General features: G+C 37.5%; 1 protein-coding gene across 1 annotated transcript in view; it reads left to right on the plus strand.

Moving 5' to 3' along the window:
* Window positions 1–21236, plus strand: part of LOC129091898 (neurexin-1a-like) — a 237884-nt gene that overhangs the window by 17427 nt on the left and 199221 nt on the right. The window contains 4 exon segments of the mRNA XM_054599581.1: window positions 1693–1710; window positions 3143–3172; window positions 3898–3909; window positions 4361–4408. Of these exon segments, the coding sequence (XP_054455556.1) occupies window positions 1693–1710; window positions 3143–3172; window positions 3898–3909; window positions 4361–4408 (108 nt within the window).

The following is a 21236-nucleotide window of genomic DNA, read 5'->3' on the forward strand; positions in this document are numbered from 1 at the left end:
GTACTGTAGATGTCAAAACTGAAATAAAAAAATCTGGAAATAAGATCCTCATAATGCATAAGGCTGCACACATTACAAGTCATCTAGATTTTACATGAGTCTGTGTGCAAATCGGGATTTTCTTCAAACAATTGTTTTTGTTTAAAAAGCATTTGAAAGTAAATTAATAAATGATATACATATCCAAATATCCTCCATTCCACAATGGCTTGGATAAATTAGCTACTTCTTTAATAGCCAATAGTACTTCACATTGACATCTGAATGTATGTAAAACAAATTTTACATACAATTTAACTGAATTGGTCTTGTCATGTTAAGTGAAAGTGTTTGATTGCATTGTAATTTGTTCACAAAATGATGATTTGGATTGTTTTTTGTGCATGATGTCTGATTTGGAAGGGGAACCAGTGGTGATGGTAAGTCTTGGGTCAAAAAAACGCTTGAATCTGGGCAAGAAACCATTTTACAGAGGTAGGAGTTTATTTTATAGTGGCAATTGGGCTTTTTTCCCCAACTGGCTGCATCCTTAGAGTAATTGCATTGATGAGAGGATCATTTTTTGTTGTACAAATATTGATAACACATTGCATGCTACTGACGGCCCTATTGAGAAATCATAATAACCATTTTGTGTAGTTCTGCTATTCTGATTTTAAATATTTAAATTCTGAATATGGAATCAGTCTCCAGGCAAATTGCAAGCACTTAATGGTGAATAGAACTGTTGACTGACTATTTTTTGTTCTTTTTGTAGGCATTTGGGCCCTTACACACTTTCATTTCAATGGTTTTGCATGTTTTCTCAAACCCATTTATTTGCATCTCATTGGTAGCATGATGTTTACCTCACTGGTTTGCTATTACCTATTCAACATGTAATTCTTCTCTCGGTCTCCTTTATTGGAGGTTTTACATGGCAGTTGTCTCACCTCCTCACACCTCACTTTGATTGCCAAATGCAATGTTAGGGAAATTCCTTTTGGGTAACAATCTCCTCTTGCGTTGCCAATATGTGCTCACTCAAAATGGCGACAAAGTCACCTGATAGAGTTTCAGTCACAAGACCCCACCAGCCACTCTGAAACCTTACAAGCATTGCTTTACCACAGCCAACTATTTATTTGGGTTCTTTCTCTTGCACTGCATTTCATCACATATAGAGCAGCTTTTCATTTCAGAAAAAAACAACAAAACACTACACACAGATTCCATTGAGGCTGTTTAAATTAAATAGTTGTTGTAATCAAAAGTTCATCATTTAAAAAAATAAAATAAATGTCAGAGATTTAATTAGCCTTACGCAACAGAACGAACCGGCCTCATTCCTGAAGATGTTTATCCCCTTACGCATCACAATCAATACTGGTTCTTCAATCTTTTAACAGTGATGCCAGTTTTTATCTGCTGCCAACTAAGAGTTTAGTTCTTCAAGGTTATATCAAATATTCAGAAGGGCTCATTCAGTTACAACTCTGTCCTGTATTCCAGGTCAGTGTACAAACAAAAAGGGTGGACATCAAAATGAAGGCTTATGCAAAGATCAGCATTTCCTCTGCAGGAGTTATAATAGGTCACTTGCATGCGTTGTTTAATGCCTTGCATGGTTACGACATGCAATGGCCAGTACTAGTTTGCATGCTGCTTAATGAATGTCTTCCTCTCTTTCTCTTTGCTTGTCCGTGCTTCCAGAAGACAACTATACTGAAGGTGGGTATTTTTACTGTTGGTTTACATTATTGCTTAATATTGTATGCCTACTCATTGTCATGGCTAAGGCTCCTCAAATAAATGTAAGCAACTGTTTTATGCTGGTAATGGCATTGAAATAACTGGAGTGGTAAGTCTTATTAATCAGGTTTACGTTGGGTTTGTTTATTTGTTTGTTTTTATTTTTACAACTCACAGTAATAAATCTTCATATGTGTGATTAAACTAATACCTCAATCAAAAATGAAGATTGTAATGAGCTTTTCCTACTCTATACCTCAAAGTAGTACTTCGAGTAGCCTTGGAGTACTGCTGGTTTTCTGATTCACCTCTCTTTCTCAGGTGTTTTTCCGTGCTCAGTTTGGTTTCCTCAATAATATGTAAATAAATAAATATAACAACAGGGCTTTGGACCTTGAGTGCCAATGCTGAAACCAGGATGCCCCTGGTAAACCAAATCAGTCAGAAAGAAAGTATAAAAAATTATTAAAACATAAAAAGAACCAAGTGTCCTTAGTAAAAGATATTTTGAAAGTCTTAGCTGAGCAATACTCTAATTTAAGTATTGCACTAGGTTCTACAAAATAGAACAATATAAACTAATTCCTTAAATTAATAAATCATTAAATTAAAAAAAAGGTAAAATCTCAGTTCGTGGTGCTATTATAAGCTGACGCTATGTGAGAGGTTAGGTATCTCAATCAATCAATCAATTAAATAAATGCAGTTTTTATTTGGTTTAATGTCTTGTGTCCGTCACTTTCTATAGTGTGTTTTATAGAAAGTGACGGAAAGTAACACTTCTCAGAAATTTCACTCAATGCTATCTTCTTCCTTATGAGCAAAATTGTTCCCTTTTTGATTACTAGGATTCCAACCCATATTTTCCAACAGCAGGGTAATGACAATGTGCACTGTATATTAGGAAGAAACCCTTGCTAAAGGAAATCACTGGAATTAGTTGGTAGCTATCATAAAGCTCCTTCTTAGAGCGGTGACAAGACCATGTCCTGTCAGCTTCCTCTTTCTTTGCATGACACAAGTATGACTCACTGTTGACAGTTGTTGGAGGTCAAGGTAAAACAGTCTTTTGCTATTTGTGCATAGGGATCGCTCTCTCTCATGGGTAGGTGGGATGATAGTCTGTGTACTTCTCATCTTAATGACAAAAAAGGTCAACCTGAATTTAGATTTCTGAATGATGACTAGTAAGTGGCAGATGATGCATTGCAACCTGCTTTGGTTGACTAAATGCTCATCGCGCCAACCCTGTCTGTTCGCCCTCCTCTTCCTCTCCGTCCCACTCTTCCCTCTCCCAACACTCCTCAAGTAACACAGACATCTGCTCTATAAGAGATGCCTGCTTGTCAGTGTCACACAGCTTCCCATGATCCCTTGTTCTCTGCTGACTGTGCTCTTGTTTTCCTTTAAGGTCTGGCACACCTGATGATGGGCGACCAAGGTATGAGCTCTGTTCCTTTTTCCCATCATTCCTCCAATGTCCCTCCTGCTCCCATTGTGCTCAGAAGTGTGTTTGCATTTGACTCTTTCTGCAATACTCAGGCTTAAAGCTTCATATATGGGCTGTCATTTGGCTTATTTTGAATGACCTAGTTGATTTTCATTCTCCCAGTGACTTTTTTTTTCTCTCTGTATGACCCCTTTTTCAAGCTCATTTGGCTTTCTGCTCTCCACTCTGCTGGGAAGGCGTGCCATTTCTCTCCGTATTTTCTTTCTTTTTAATTATTCACATCTACTGTACAATTCAGATTTTATGATGATGTGGTTTGAGTAAAGGGGCATTTGCATTAACAATATTAGGATTATTATGCATGGTGGTGGAAAAATAGCTTACTGAATTTTTAAGCTAATCCTCATCTGTCGTGCACAGACGATCTGTTCATTCTATCTTCATCTATCCATTGTTGTGGCTACTGCATACCCTTATCATGCAGCACAGCAGGAATGTGAGGTGTTGTTCCTCTCTTTCCACTTTCCTTTGTTAGTCGCCTGTTACTGTCACACATTCCCCTCTATCTGCACATATATGTAGCCATCGAGCCTCTTTCTCCTGCCGTCTCTCCTTTACCGACTTGACCACGACACTTATAAGTGTCCCCTCTTCTTTTGTTCTCCCCTTTGTCTGGAATCTGCTTTCTTCATGGACCATTTCATCAAATCTCATAGGTAAAAGTAAAGGTACTACCCTTTTAATTATCTGAATTCATGAAACTATGACAGCAGTGTTTGTGGCATTATATACTCGTGCTAAATGCAGTATATAAGGTCATTGGCATTTAAAAAAATGCTTTCTCAACTATATATGAAAGATTTCCAAGGTAGGTGCCGCTTTCGCTTTGCATTCACGCGTTTAAGCTGTGTCACCTTTTTTTTTCTGCTTGATGCATGGGAATCTTAAAAGAGACTCACATGGGCATATGAACACAATAGTTGCTGTCCTAGTTCCAGTACACCACCAGCACCACCCAGGGGGTAACTACACTCTTTTGGTTCAAAAAACTGGTTTTGGGTTTGCTGGGTGAGGTTTGATCATAGCGTTGTGGGCCTCCCATCCTGGCTGTGATCCTCACCTCTTCTCCATGTGGGGTAAGTGGACTTCTGATCTTTGCTGTTTGACTCTTCTCCTCAGGGCAGAGAGGGGAAGTTTGGCTACTAAGGTCCCTTCTGAGCATTCAAGGTAAAACTTTAATTCTTACAAGTACGTAAATTAAGTAAAACCTAATCTAGCAAGTCATCATTAATTTACCGAAGAGTGGGAAACTTGACTGTCATTATGTGGTTTATTAATTGGAAAAAAAAAATTTGGAATAAAATGTGTAACTTTTAATTTGAAAAGTAGTGAACAACACCACAACGTTCAAGCAAGTATTTTCACTCGAATAACATTTTCCTTGATTTTGCTTGCTCTTGTTGTTGCTATGACATATACTATGCTATTGGTTTAAGTTTTGAAAATTATTTTATGCGGTTTGTAAAAACAATGTTTTGCCAAAAAGAAATTTAGTGTTATGTTAAATGCTATATCTTATCATATACTTGTGAAGCACCATCTGAACAGGTAAGTCTTCAAACTGCCCTGTTATTTTACTTTATGATCTGTGAACAGGAATAATAACTGTTGTAATGTCAGATATTCTGCTGCTAGAAGTCAAAGTTGCAGTGATATATATATGAATGACAGTCACACACACACACACACACACACACACACACACACACACACACACACACACACACACACACACACACACACACACACACACACACACACACACACACACTCACACACAAACCATTCCAATTTATTTTTCCATCTACTAAGGTAAGTGTAATTTTCACAATCCTACTGGTTCCTGGTTCGGCAAGTGGAAGCATTGCAGTGGGCTTTTCGTTGAACACATACTTGACATACATACAGCAAATGTAATTCAAGTATTAATTTTTGATTTGAGTTAGAAAAATCACTGCTCTGGGTGGTTCCAAACATCAGAGTTTTGCAGCCGTTTTGCCAAGTCCTTGGACTAACAGAAAAGTTGTCATTGACCTAATTATGTAAAAAAGGATCTTGGCATTTCATATTCTGTAAATACAAATGCCAGTTTTTCAATGCAATTGCATTTAGCTGTCTGAAACATACATGTCACGTGTATACATCGGCAAACTGTAAATCTGGGGATCCTTGGTAAAGTTAAATAACTTGACAATTATTTCCCTTAGTAGTTTTACGCTAGTTGAATAGTCAAATTGTTGACTATCAAAGCTTTTTTAGAGCCCTAATACACACTTGATGCTGGTGTTCCGTAGTTCTTAGCGCACACAATATGGCTAAATCTAAAACACACAGGTTTTTACAACACTATACCAAACACCCGGTTTAGCTGTGGCATAAGGGAAGCCACAGGGAGAGATTGAGAGAATGCTGATGAGGCACAAATCTGACGAACGTAGCACTCTGCTTCTAATTTGGGCCATTGTTAGTTGTCCCCTGTGTGGTTCAGTGTGAAAAATAGTCAGTCCAGTTATGTACTGTGTAGTCACAAACGCATATCCCCACTTGAGCATTAAATCTAGGAACGTGGACAGTGCCTGTATCCGTGATCTGCTGCTTTAAGGTTGTGAGAATACTGTGTATTATTTTAGCCCCCCCCTGAGGTCCTCCTCTGTCACGTTAACCACTTGTATGGTTTATCCTCTGTTTCATGGCTGGTCCCTTGAGGATGGGCTAGTTTCTGTGTGCTGCTTTCAGCTGGTTTCCTAAAACCTTGTTTCCATTCAGCTCTAGAGAGCAGGGCACAGAGTAGGATAAGTCACAATACCGCTGGCATACAAATCACTGTATATTTAATTGCTGTCATCACAATAAACTGCCAAGAGCAGCTTAAGAGGGACTGCAGGCTGTGCCAACAGGCTTACAGGTACCACTGGGCTATTTCTAAATTAGTATACTATCTAATGTAATTGCTTTCACTTTCTAAAGAAAGAAATTATCCCTTTTCATTATGCCCTTTACTTGTTTGTTTGCACATTTTTGCTGTAGTTAATAGGTAAAGTTAAATGGAGGTTTAAACACACTATTTGCCTTCTTTTTATTGTAGAGAATGCTGATAAACCAGTGCCTTTTAAATGGTGTCATAAACTTGGTCGATGCCTTGAAATAGAAAGCTAAATGTGCTATATATGAGATTGGGAGCATTTCTGGCTCTCAACAGAGCGATTGCACAGCTATTTTAGGAGTAAACAAGGTTGATATTCGTTGTGTTCTCACACAAACAAATCCACTGTGGTTGATGGGCTTTACCACTAAACATGTATACAGTTGACATGTAAAGAGCAAAGATTTGTGAGTGTGTCTGTGTGTCTCATAAAACATATATGTGTAAACCCAGGCCACATGAGACAAAAACAATGCCTGCATCACTGTTCACTCTACACATACACATACATGTCGTAGTATATATTGGCTGGTACAATGTATACAGTATGTATAGTATATAGAATAGTAAAGTATCATTAAATCACATGCAAGATAGATCTTTATGTAGAAGCAAGATTATAATGTTAGTGTCCAAACTAATCCAGGACATGTTGATGCAACCCTAAATAAAATTTCTGCTTGTAAGGGAAAGTGCATATGTTATTATTCCTTATGGCATGGAGCGATACAGTAATGGATCGTAAACTGGGATTCGGCACAGCTCAGTGAAAAAGTGCTGTAGTAGTGTGTTGAGGACAGGGAAAGACATTGAAAAAGCCTCACTTGGCATACTATGTGTGGGATTTTAAAGTACCCATTTACCTCAACACATGCTCAGTAAGATGCTTTAGTGTCCAGTATTTTTGATAGTTTGAACACCTGCATAACTGCAAAGGTCATAATGGACCAACATTACACAGACCTGGATGCTCTACCTCAAACACTTGGGAAAAATAGCAACATTCACAGGCTACTATATATGAATATTCTTAGTTAGGTATAAAGTAATTTGTAACCTTTTATTCTGCTTTCCAGCTTTGTGCTGTGAAACGCTTCAGTGACTTTACTCCCTGTTACTTGTTTGAAAATTATACTTGGCTTGAGAAAAAAGTCAGTTGTTCCAAACGAAATGCCACAATAGTTTCTAAGTCTCCCATATTACCACCTTTGATTGTCATTTGTCAAATGTCATTATATTTTCAAAAGGTTAAAGTAATGCGAAATAATAATAATAATACCTTTTTATAAAGCAAGTTTTAAAACTACAGTTACAAAGTGCTTCACAAACAAGGGCAAATAAAGAAAGCAGGAGTAATCAAATACAAGATCAGAGTCGACAAAAAAAAGAACATAAGAATAACACAAAAAACAGCAGGAATAAAAGTAATATATATTATATATATAAATTACACAGCAAGGACAAATAAGAAGTAACTATGAAGTAAGGTTAAATAATGAAGAAAAAGACTGGTTAAAGTGAGAGATGATTTAAAAGAGGGCAGTGAGTTTTCTAGCCTTAGTTTCTTCAGTAAAGCTAGTCCAAAGGGTTGGAGTGCTACAGAATTGTCACCCTTGGTCTTCTGCCTTGACTGGGGAATAGCCAAAGAAATGCAGGATGGTCCCACATAGGCTTGTGTGAGGGTTGGGTTTCGCTTTGATTTACAGTTGGGTTGGCAAGTTTGAAAGATGACAGGTAAAATGTGTCAGGGTCTACATCATACTTTACACACAGTCAGAAATAACGACTATTATGACAAGCAATGGAAAGATTTGTAACAGTATTCTTACAACATCTTTCATAATGTCTTTTTTAGCTTTGTGTGTGTAGTGGTGGTGTAAAAAAGAAAATTGCCATGATGGGGTTAAATTGTTTTGTGTTAAAAACCACTGCCCCTCTGTGTTCCTCCATGATGCTCTGAAATCGTGATGTTTTTATTTGTATTTTTTTTCTAGGAGAGTGTTTCAGTTTTAGTCTGGGGATGATCATAAATACAGTAGATCTTAGTAAAATAAAAGTAGGCTTGTATTTAAGCGTTTTAGCTGTAAGAAAAGAGTAGCCCATCCGAAGTATACGGCACCTTTGCAATGAAAACGCAGTTCTTTTAGATGATGTTCAATAGAATGTCAGAGAGCAACTCATCAAGACTTTGTGCCTGCTTTATCTGACAGGTAACACAATACCATGTGGTGTTGGTGTGTGTTGAATCAACAACAGATGGAACCTCAAAGACTGTCATTGAAACACTTTCAGCTCTATTGACTCCCCAGGATTATAATTTTCAGCTTCAACCCTATAAGCATGTCTATGGTCCCAGTCATTTCCTTTTAGATGAATACTAACCTGTGAAGTAAATGTAACATTTAAAAAAATATATATATTTTAGTGAGTATGGCACTGAGTGCTCAGTCTTGATTTTCTTGGATGGCATAGTCAGAGATAATAACACCTTACAGTGAGTGGTCATCTGGATTCTAATTATGTTAAATGCCAGTGGAAGTGCTGTTTGAGAATCTGACTCACAATCTTCAACAAAAACTAAATTGGGTTTATCTCCATATCTTGGCATATGGGTAACACCATCACCATCTGGTCTGAAAACTCCCAATTTACTGTAAGAGCCTGACTTAATCTCATATAGCATACAAATCAGTAGCTCTTAGTCAGAAAGTGAATGTGAACTGTAAAACTAAATGTTTTTGGTCAGAGATTAGTTTACTGTTACTTCTGATTGCCTAAGGAGTTACATTGTTAACTCAGAAGGAGATTTACTTTTCTGAAGATAAACCACTTTAAACGATGTACTTAAAAGAAAGAAGACATCTTACATACAGCCGATCTCCTCCAGCTGGCAAAGCTTTCAAAAGTAAAATCCAAGTGCTTACAGAAAGACGTGAATCTGCCCTTATGTTGATTTGTTACCTAGCAATTTCTGTCATTTTCAAACAGCTCTTTAATAGAAACTCACCAAGAAGTTATAAACATGGATGTGAATGAGAATGTTTACCATGGCATTATCTTGCAAGTGTCACGGTTTTGCAGTTTTAAGTCTTATTCTTTTTTTCACATCTTTGCTAATATTTTTGAAAGAAGATTTTAAGCAGACCTTTATTTTTGCAAAATTAAGCAATTAATTTTGACCGCCCTACATTTCAAAGTTTATAAGGAAGCTAGCTCCTGCCATAAATATCTAATAATCTCTGTGATGAAAGTTTTTTAAAAAAGTAACAAATAATGATATACAGTTTATCCGCACTAACACCCTCATTATCTGCAAGCAGCAGAGCAATCAAGGCAACTACAAAGACGTGTAATTGTTGCTACATCCACAAAGATTTGGTAGACTACTACAGAAACAATGAAATGCCGGCATATACATATGCATTGAGTCCAGAGAACGCCAACGGAATTCTGTCAAAACTAATTTCACACGTATAATTACTCATGTTCCCTCATAACAGTAGTGTGAAAAACATGATGAATGCTCAAGTGAGGGGGAAAGTGTGATGAATAAATGTTGTCAGAATTTCAGTAAGATCTGGATTTCGTTTTGCAGTCAGGTGTAATAGTAGTCTTTAGTTTGTGATGCACAGATTCAATACATTGCAAGTGATTGCATCAAACAATTTTAGGAACAATTTGATGAACATGTTGACTATCCTGAAATAATGTTAAGGGTAAAAGGAAATTTGCTAGTACAACCTAATAACCTTAGGCATGAAAGAATAATCGCTATCTCTTCCAAACAGTGAGGAATACAGATTTTGAAAAAAAAGAGCACGATAAACTCTTCCAGTCAACAACATCACCGTTTACCATTCAGACAATTGACAGGCTTTCACCCGGGAGACCGCTGTTCATGCCTCGTGTGAAACAAGAAGTCAATGTTGGTTTATTTGACACGTAACTAAAGTTAGCCATAGTTATTTTAATATTTTCCAAAAACAGAGTTTTGTTGCATAAACCTAATTAAGTTGTTTCTTAGGAAGACAGTAGTTTATTTATAAATTACTGTATGCATTTAATGAGCAAGTGTTGCTAGACTTTCACAAGGTATCATACGAACCGTTTTATGGGAATATCTTGACAATAATACCCACATAGACCCAGAACATACACCCAAGAATATTTACAATGATGCTCTACGCCCAAAACTATTTGCACGGATACCCTACACATACACACACACTTCTTTTACTGTTCAGTAGTTTGATTAATAGTATAATTAAATTTAAAATTATAACTTTTCAACCAACAGTCACTTCTCCTGGAGATACTCTATGAGTTATAAGCTGTTAAACCAAAGTGATTTTTTTTTATGTGAATAATCTGTTAAGGCCAAAGCTGCCTGACCTCTCTACAAAAAGAGAGGCCAATGGCTGTTCAAACATGGCTTTTAAAGCCTTCATGTAATCAAACTTTAATTTAAATCCGAAGCGTGAACATGACTTTGGGTATCTGATGTTGAAAAGACATTTAAGGTTACACCAAAGTTGAAAAATGTGCTTCGGTGTCTGTTTGAGATATGCACCGGCCAACATAGGGTTACGCTTTTAAAATCTTTGGAACTTACTAGGCCATTACTCAGGGGTTGAAGTAAATTAAAGATGACGTCATATGAGTTTATTAAAGAATAGCATTATTATACCTGAGCATAAAAAAAAGGTTAAATTACGACATAAAATTTGTGAACATACCGAAGTCGGGAGAATGACTCCCCAGGTCGGAAATGGGACCGTCCGAAGAGGACATGAATGCAGCATTGTCTGCACTATCTGAGTGCCATTCTAGTTTTCATATACATATAAATCTGTGCTTGCTGCCTTTTCCAAAACTTAGTTAGTTAGTTAGCCTACTGCTGGAAAACATCAGATTCTCCCACAGCTGACTGTCTGATATCGAGTGCTGTTGTTTGTTGGCAGGTTTCTTGCGAAAATCTCCCAAATAAAATGACAAAGTAAGTTATGATATTTCAAGATGTTAAGATCGTTCCAGCTATGCAGGTGGACAGCAGGTCAAACAAGCTATGTGACTACTGTTAGTCTGCTGCTTGTAAACAGGCAGCAAAACAAATTACTATGATTTTGAATGTTTTGTCAGCATTCACAAATTATTCTGTGGCACTTACACCAATTTGTATAAATCCTGTGCTATCAGCTTACATGACGTCAAACGTTTCTAATTTCTTTCTGCACCATTCAGGCTTTTAAAAATGAATGACATCAATCTACTGTCACCCCTGGTCATACACAACAAAGTGTGAGGTACTTGGTAGCAACTTTCCATAACCTTTGCTAATGTAAATGTTAAAATGAACTGGACTCCCCAGCAGTGACTTCTACATTTGCTCAGGAACTGATCTACCTTCAGTGAGGTGTGCACAACCTTTCTGCTATTTCTGACAACCCCTGCCACTACTGTGACTGCCCTGTGTTCTCATTCAGATATTTGAATTTTGAAGAGCGGAATGTAAAAGGATTTAATGGGACTGGTTTTATGGGACAAAGAGGCTGAGTGGTTTATATTCCATTGAGAATGAAGTATCAGAGAAGAGGAGATATAGGGGAACTTTGCAATGCACACGATTTGCAGAATGGCATTCAGTCAGGTGAGTACAACAGCAAACTTAATAATTGTTGTACATCACTGTAGAGAGAAGGACATCAACAACTGCGTCGCCCAGAAACAAAGCGTTGTGTGTGAGATGCACTACCCAGTGTGTAAAAAAGGCAGGCTATTTAATTTATATAGCGTAATAATGTAAGGCTGTAAGGCTAGAATGAGGGAGGCGGTTATATTGTTATAGTCGCTAATCAGTTGTATGCACAGGCTGGAATTTATTGTTGGTTTGGACATAAACGGTCAGTGGTGCAGTTTACAACCGGGGACAGCGGGATGCCTGCATAAGTTGATATGTTAATGCGCTTAAAAATGTACTGCAGTAACATTTATTCAGTATAAATGAACATGTTTTTTATTTTTATCAGAGTACAGTTTACTCTTTCTTCAGTAAGATATTTTACAACTCTTTTCATCCATGTTACGACTATAATTTATCAAAAGTGTACAATCATCAGGTAGCCACAGTAGCCAAATTGATTTAGTATGCAGCTTGATGGCTTCCTTGTTTTCTTGGTGGACTCAACGGATTGTTCAAACAAACATTATAACATTTCATGCACACTAAATTTTTCCGACTTCTAGCTTACTTAATACATACCAATTTACTTCGATCATGCCTGCACTGCCTAGCTCAACTGTTCCTTATACCACCCCAGGGCCATCAGTGTTTGTTACAAACAAGGTAATTGTACTTGATGGGTCACAGAGGCAGTTTTCACAGAGATGGGGAAATGGTCTCCTTTGCAGAGCAGAGAAAAAAGGACTGTAATTGCCTGGAGTGAGATTTGTGTATCTTGACATGGCAGATTGGCAAGACCGCACTATAAAGCTCCACAGATTAGTACATTACCACAGATTCTGCTCCTGAGGGGGAGGCAGGAAGACACACAGAAAGAGTGAAGGACTTAGAATGAGCACAAGGAAATGGGCAGAGAAAGGGATAGGGGGGGGTTACTGTGTGGAAGAATAAATGTGATAAAGTGGGATTATAAAACAGAGCCATGTGATTATAACAGACACAGAGGGAAAATACAGTAATGAAGGAAAGAAGAGAAACACTGCTGCCTGAGAGTTTGAGAGTTGTTTCTTTTTGAAGAAAATTAGGTTTGTTTGTTTGGAGAAAACATGTATTTTCATACATCAGACCTGCCTGCCTGGCTTTCTGATAGACATGTTTTGCCTCTTTGTGCCAGTCTCGGCTTCACTGCCAGCATCCTCAATCAGATAAGCATAAGCGTGCCTTCACTAACTTCTCTGAACTGACAGCTTTTCTGGTGTTGGCGACAGCTTTCAACAGCATTCCTTCTTATGTACATCATCAATGAATAAAATAGTTATCAATCCGTTTTCCAAAGAATATTTCTTATAAAAGATGACAAGCATATGCATTTTTCCAAACCTTAGGAAAAGGGCGAAGGAGAATGTAGAATAAAAAGGTTGGATCGATATGAACAAGGCTCATCTGGCTCCCCAGGTAGGTAGAATGGAAGGAGATCTGCTCCAAATCAATAGTGCTGGTCGATGCCAGTGAGAGACTGCAGTGATGAAAAACTCTATTTCTTGGCAAGGGAAGGGAGCGGATGACTCTTAGCAGAAAAAGATAAAAAGGAGATACCCATGTTTCAGCTGTAGACTGTGAAATGCATCCTTTACATGTCGGTTTGTTTATAGTTCAGCTTTTAGATCACGAGGCCATTTTACTGGCCTCCACTGAAGCAATGCTGCCGGGTGTTGTTATGATGTGCTGCATCTATGCAATCATATTTATCCTTTCAGTATGTATTATGAGATGAGATTAAAAAAAAAAAAAAAGTGCACAATAGATGTTTACAGAGCGACGTATGGTACTGTAGTGTTGCTTTGTGTAGGTGATTTATGAGAGCAAGCCAGTAGCTTAGCTGCCTTCAAAGATATTGTTGTTCCCCCCATCTCTGATGGTACATTCATCTTCTCCCGTTACACTCTAAGTCTGCAGCATGTTCCTTTGCAGACATGTTGGGGAAAAGGGTTACAGTGTGACTAATTTATATGGAATCAATCACACTCCGAGACATATTCATTTGTCCTTCCCATGACTCTTTTCATGGTGGCATTACAGTGTTTACTGCTAAATATGGAGAGAAATAAGAGTCCAAACAGCAGGGACAAATGTGTTCTCGATACACAAATAAAAACAAATAGCAAATTATGATTTTTTTAAAAAAACATGGTGATTACAAATGCATTTTTCTATCCACAAGTGAATACTGTTCTGGTTTCATTTAACGTAAGTCATTAACATGCACAAGAAACCTTTTAAAATGTAAATTATAAATATGTTGAATTTGTTTAGGCTGGGTTGTTATGATTTGATTTGTTAAATTAGAAAGGAAGATGCTTTCATTACCACCATAATTTACTTACAAATCGTCATGTATATTTTAACAAATCTGCCTTGAATCATATAAGTGGTTGAGTTTGGTAAACGGCTATAAAAACGAACTGCAATTGGGACATGAGAGTTTTTGCACCTTTGGTACAACATTCTGTGAATATTTTTTTCCCTTTTCAGTGACGCATAGCGGAAAAATGGCAAGGCTCCCTGTGGGAAATTGAATAGTCCATTTCCAATCGAGTGTGCCCTGGAAAATCCATTGGGGTCAGTGGCAATTTGTCTCAGGAGGTCTGCAACCAGAGTCATTATGCTCAAGACCAACATGTCCTGAGGGACAAAAACAATCTTTAAAGGGAAACTTGTAGTCCCTTATATATATGTATGAATATAAATATATATATATATATATATATATATATATATATATATATATATATATATATAGAGAGAGAGAGAGAGAGAGAGAGAGAGAGAGAGAGAGAGAGAGAGAATATTTCTAATCGTAAATAGGTATTATAATAATATAACATGATTGCATAGGGGCATAGAAATGGCACAATACAACACTTTCCTCTATCATTTGAGCAGTGTCTTATTAACCTCTATTAGCTCATCTTTGTTTAACAAATTGCTCCTGTCCCTTGTTTAATTATAAGCAAAGAACCATATCTACTCCACTTGAAAGACAAATTTGGCTGTTGCTCTGATTAAAGGTGTCATGAATTTTAAGGGACAAAAATGTCCTGCTATCAATCATTATTGTTTACTCATGTTTAAGCAGCAGGAAGGTGACTTTTAAGCAAATGTTTCATAATATGCCAACCAGTCAACACCTGATTAATGTTGTGAATTCAAACAAAAATACCAACTAGTTAGGTTTGGAAAAATATATTATGATTGGGTTTGAAATAAGAAAGTAATTAAAGTAGAACTTAAAAAAAAGAAAATTCCGTAAGATATCATACAAACTAAGCAAAGATAGATTGCTCAGTTTAATTTTCCTAATTTTGTTGTTGAAAAAGTGTACACAATCATGACTGAAAATGTAAATGAGCAATTCATGAATAAGAGATTCAAGCTGTGGAGCGTCATACAACCATCCTCTTTTATTAGTGTGTTTATTTCTACTGTTCATTTTAAGTGATGTTTTTCACTTTAGATGCAGTGGATTCATCTGCTTCTGTGTTATTCATTTGCCCTCCTTTCTCATTTTCTTGCTTTGGCCTTTTTTTTCTCCCCGCTCCTTGGATTCAAATCACCTGTGCGTTGCCCACACATCCTTAGAGAGAGAACGAGCTGATGAAAGACAGTGGGAGATTACATGATCCATAGCTGCTGTATCAATGCATTTCCAGTCATCAGTGCAATCTTGTTTTTGTTTTGTGGGTGAGATCCACCAGAGTAGCATCTAAATGCCTTGCTTTTCCTGTACTTGATTTCATTGTGGTTCAAGAAAGAGCAAAATAGCAGAATCACTACTGTTAAAAGAAAAGTAAGAGGTTGTAGCATTTGGTTGTTTGTGATGACATGTGATTGCCTTAAAATGCTGATGAGTCAGAGCTAATCATTTCAGCAATGCCTTGTTCATTTTAAACAGGTAAATACGTACTGCAGTATGTATATTTTCATGAGATAAAATTGTGAATGTATTATCCACATCTCTTCTCTCTAGTGGCATTCTCAACTCTCATGAATTATAAATGAAACTAATTGTTTCATTTGTGGTTACTCCCGATAGTATTTATGTTAATCTATCACGTATCTTTCTCATCTTTATCACAGTAACCGGTGTTTTTGCACAAGCATATCTCTTACTACAATTAAGCTGCTTGTGGATGGATAATCTTGGAAAGGAATGTCTATGGGTGACTGTGTACCTGTTAATACATTAATACATTGCCACAAAGGAAAATCAAATCTCAAGTAATTGGAAGTTGTCGTGAAATGAATAAATTAAATCTAGATTTGCATTTTTTTGTCTTTTAATCGTACTGAGAGAATTAGCCTTTGACCATTTTTTTTTACAGTGTTTAAAAATAATATTATCTGCTTTATAGTCTTAAAACAAATCTGATAAGAGAGGGAGCTCATTTACCTGTTTTTTTTAAAAACAGGAGATTTCATTTTATTAGCCCTTGATGAACCCTGTGCTGCCTGTGGGGAATGACATAATGAACAGTAAATATATTGCTTTCAGATGGCCCTGCTGAGGCCATAATTCCCCGTCCCTGAGCTCAGGTGAAGGTCAGCGGGGAGTTGTCAAAATGTCCATGTTCCCATGAATGGGCTACCACAGCAAGGTTCCCAAGAATTAAAGTGGCTGTCAAACCAACCTGGATCATTAATTTTCATTTTTGTTCACAGTCAGCCGTTATTTATCCTTGGGCTTTATAATTTTCAGCTTGTGGGCTTGGCTCAGATAATCCTATCGAGTGCATGATATGGCAAATAGCAGCACAGTCTATCTATCTATCTATCTATCTATCTATCTATCTATCTATCTATCTATCTATCTATCTATCTATCTATCTATCTATCTATCTATCTATCTATCTATCTATCTATCTATCTATCTATTTAAATTACATTTATCGAAGTAAACAGCATTTGTAGATGATAACAACCTTTGCTAAGCTTAGTGATGAACATTTTGTGTGATTTACACTTCATTTGATGTGATTGCAGCAGATTAATGTACACAGATGTTCAACATATTTGTTCTATCATGGGATATGACATCATCCCTAGCTCTGCTGGAAGTAACTTTTTGGCATGGTAAGGAAGTGTATAGTGCCAGCGCCTATTGGTTTCATTAAAGAACTCCAACAAAGCTTGCGAGCAGTATTTTGATTAAAACTACAGTAGGCAAGATTTTACATAAAAAATAGATTTTATCTGGCAGCATCACAGAGTGGAGGTGTGTCAAAGGGCATACTATCCACCATAATTGAGATCACAGACATTTTTCCTACTTGATGAAATACAATTCTGCCATTGGGAAGGGTCACTTCAGCCGCAGGAAATTAAAAAATCAAAGCTCAACAAAGTTGTCCCTTAAATAGCAGCGAGGGAATGCTCAGTTCAGAAAGTCTCTCTCTCATATCCTGGGTCTGTCTCTCTCTCTGTTATCTTGGTATATCATAGTTAAAATTTGTACTTCTGCCTGCTAGAGAACGACATTCAAGCTGGGCTCTCAATGTTAAGACTAAACAAACAAGTAAAGATATCCTGTAAATATTGTAAAGTGAATGTAATGATAAGGAAAAATGGAGAAACACAATGCCAGTAAAGCTAAATCAGATTCAGCTTTATTATGCGTGCACATACAAGGAATTTGACTCTTTTTATTCCCATCTATCACAATGTACTTACATAGAAGAACAGATGGAGGTGATGTTATATTTATGTATGAAGACTGTTTGCTGCCCCAGTTTGTGCTGCTGGAGAACCATGACATGAATCAATTCAAGAGCAGTTTGATTTGACTACCAACCGTTATGACATTTTATGCAACATCCCACCAACCCATGACACAGCAATTAGAGACTAACACTGCTCTGAGGTGAATTCTTTTTTACAAACTTCCAAAAATTGGCGTACAATTATTTATCACATCTGCATCTACATTTAAAAGGGTTAATGGCTTCATAGTGTCGGAGTTTAGGATAGAAGAGTTGTTAGTTTTTTTAGGGAGATATTTTTATGAACTTGAGTACAAGTATTGTGGTTCTAATGAAACATTATATGCACTGTTTAACAATGCTTGAGTTGCATTTGCTTTGTAATTAAAAGACTGTGTCAGTGACTAAAATAGGCCTGTAGATAAGAGCTGAGGATGCCTTGCACATCATTAAGTGTGAAATATAACAACACGCCCCTGAGCTGCCTACTGTTCCCCTGGAGAGAAGACAGCTAGATAGGACTCTGCAGAGCCACGGACCTTACATCCTCACGTTGCTTCATTTTAAAGCTGCTCTGTCTGAGAGTATTGCAGTGCACCACTGCATGAAGCGCCTGATAACAAAGGTACAACACCCTTTGAATACTGTTTGTTCTCCAGTCTGCTAGAGCAGTGATAAAGCTGATGCACTTCTGATTGGGTTTCTCTCCCTCCTAAAGTTCTCCTTGTACATGTATTGCAATGCATGAGCCTAGAGTGTACCCAGAGGCACATTATCAGCGAAATTATTTCACACCACTCCGAGCACTCCCTGGAAAGGGAGAAAGAAAACATTATATTATCTTTGAAGATACTGCTCTGGAAAATTGAAAAGTGAAGTATACTTTCTCTAAAGGGCCGGATGTCGGGCTCCTGCGCCTCATCTTCCTTTTATATTCCTTCCATTGCATGAAAAGCCTGCCTACTTTGTTTTGTGTAACTGTGTGCTTATTTTAAGACTATGTTTGGCTGGAAATTTTGGCAAGGCACCGTCATTGTCATTCCGTCAGCTTTTAAATATAATCAAATACCACTTCAGTGAGTCATTTCATTACACGTTTGGAACAGGAGAGTAATTAGCAGCAATATAACACAACTGCAATTGCAACAGATCCAATCAAACACAAACTTTAATATATTATACATTAAAGGCAGCTTCAGCGCTCTCCCTCATGATACATGTTACTACATGTGTATCTACACATGTGATTTCACACACAGAATCACTGCTACCGTACGCAGCCTCACTGTGAATAGGCAATGAATCATGTACATTAGAGAGTAAAAAAAACTGAATGTTGACATAGGTATTTTCCAATATTTCCAATATCCCTCCCGCTGCAATACCCTGGGGGACCCAGAGATGAGTTAAAAAAAAAAAGTCTCCTTACATTGTGGGGCTTTAGACTGCTGACAAGCTGTTCTCTGGCTATTAAATCCATTTCTCACTGTCAGTGGAGCTGGAGCAGCTTAAATTTGAATGAGGAGATGCTGGTGCTCTTGCTCCTGTGGGACCGATGCATACACTGAGGGCGATGGAGTCCACACTGGGGATTGTGTCGCAACTGATGCAAAGTAGGATTATGGAGGAACTGGGGTTGTTTGGGACCGTAATCATAATAATAATAGTATAATAAATTGACATTTAGTAGTATCAACATTTAATTTAAGGGTTTAAAAGTTAATAATTAAAGCCAAAAAAGAGACATTCGGGTCCGCTGTGTCCATTGAACCCAGCCATATTAACTAGTAGACTGTGTGCATTATGATACTGCAGGTGCATTAAGTAACACAAAATAAATTAGAAGGAGAAAGATGATTGAGGAAAGAAAGGGAGATTTTGAAAGGGAAAGCCTTTTAGGTGAGTAGGCACTCTTGAAAGATGTAGGTCTTGACTCGCTGACCGAAACCAGTTTTGGAAATCTCTTTACACAGGAGAAGAGATTTCCTGCCTCGCAGTGACGGTAGGACTAGCTGTCATTCATTTGTTGAGAAAAGGCTCATAAACCTGAATCAGGGAGATTAGGATTATTCATCTTCGTGGTTAATAGAAACCATTGTTTACTGTTAGTGGGAGACGGCTACTCTGGTGTCAGACTTCAATTCCAACTCAACAGCCAATTAATAACTCTTTCTGAGGTTTTTAACCATATACCATGGTGTTCATCAGCAGATACACTTTAGTCAGTTGCCAGAGATAGACTTGATTGCTGATATTCAAGTGCAGAATCATTTATTATTCACGCTGTAGCTTTTAGTACTTCTAGTACATATCAGCTTAAAGGTGAAGCATGAAACCTTTAGTCGTTTGACAAATTCTTTCAGACTTAAGGTCCACTTACCAGCTAGTTTTCAACAATATCACACTGTCTAAACAGCATATCTTGTTACAAATGTTTTTTTAAATACTGTCATTATTTGACAGTATATCACTAGAAGTGGTTGTTTATCATGATACAATCCCTTTGAAGCACTTGTCCACTAGTCATGTGATGTATACATCCAGTATATACATATAATCTAGTATGCAAACATAATTTTATTAACACAGCAACCCCACACAAATCTCTCAGTCAGGGATTGATAAGAAAAAGGCTGAGAACGGAGTTCTGGTATCTAAATGATTGTTTTGAGCTTTATCTTGAGTCTTATTTGAGAAACAAATGGCCCTGTCATCAAGAACACACCATCTATAATTCTTTGCCTTTTTTTTCCATAAACAGTTATTCCGCCTATGCCGGCCTTGGTGCCAGAAGATAAATAAGGGGAATTAATTTGTGTCAGGATGACAGCAAAGTACTGCTCTGTTTGGCAGAAAAAACAGAGCAGGGAGGGTTATTAATGACCAGACTTTTGGACTTCAAGGACCACAGTCGCTCAGAAGGAGGTCAGAAGAGAGGGAGGCAAACAGGGTTCTAACGTAAGAATAAAATATTTGGTAAAGTGGCAGATCAGCAGAGAAAACTAGTCTTTAGGATGTTAGGACACCCAGCACTCCCCAGCACTCCTTGTGTGTCCTAGTTTGTAGTGTCACCAGCTTTGCACCAGCCCTTGCTGTGTGATGGTGTAATATAAATAATGTGCACCTCACTGCTGACTGGAGAGTGTGTGGTGTTGTGTGGAGGCAGTAGTGAGGTCTGTGAAGCTTTGACCTGAGCACCTTAAGCGAGGACACAACTGCTTTCAATTGTTACCTCTATAGCCTTGGACAGACCGTGATTTTAGAATAAGGAGCATGGGGCGCCCCGATAGCTCACTGTGTACTAAGGCTGAGTCCTTACAGCAGCGGCTCGAGTTTGATTCCTTTGCTGCATCTCCTCCTCCCTGCCTTTTTCTGTAGTTCTCCAAGCTATCACTATCCACTAAAGAAAAAAAAGTATATTGAGCATCTTCGACTCTGTGTGTATATGCGTGCAATGGGTTCAATCTCTAAAAGTGCAAAATTGTCTTAAATTGAAACACAAATTGGCATTTAGATTTCATCACTGCCCTGTTTGCTGATCATTTGAATGAATGAACAATGCAGGACTTTGATTTCACTCCTCTTAAAGGTCCTGAAAACCTTGTTTCTCTGTCAACTTCTTACCATTACTATTTT

Source organism: Anoplopoma fimbria, chromosome 6 (assembly GCF_027596085.1).
Source record: "Anoplopoma fimbria isolate UVic2021 breed Golden Eagle Sablefish chromosome 6, Afim_UVic_2022, whole genome shotgun sequence".
Lineage (NCBI taxonomy): Eukaryota > Metazoa > Chordata > Actinopteri > Perciformes > Anoplopomatidae > Anoplopoma > Anoplopoma fimbria.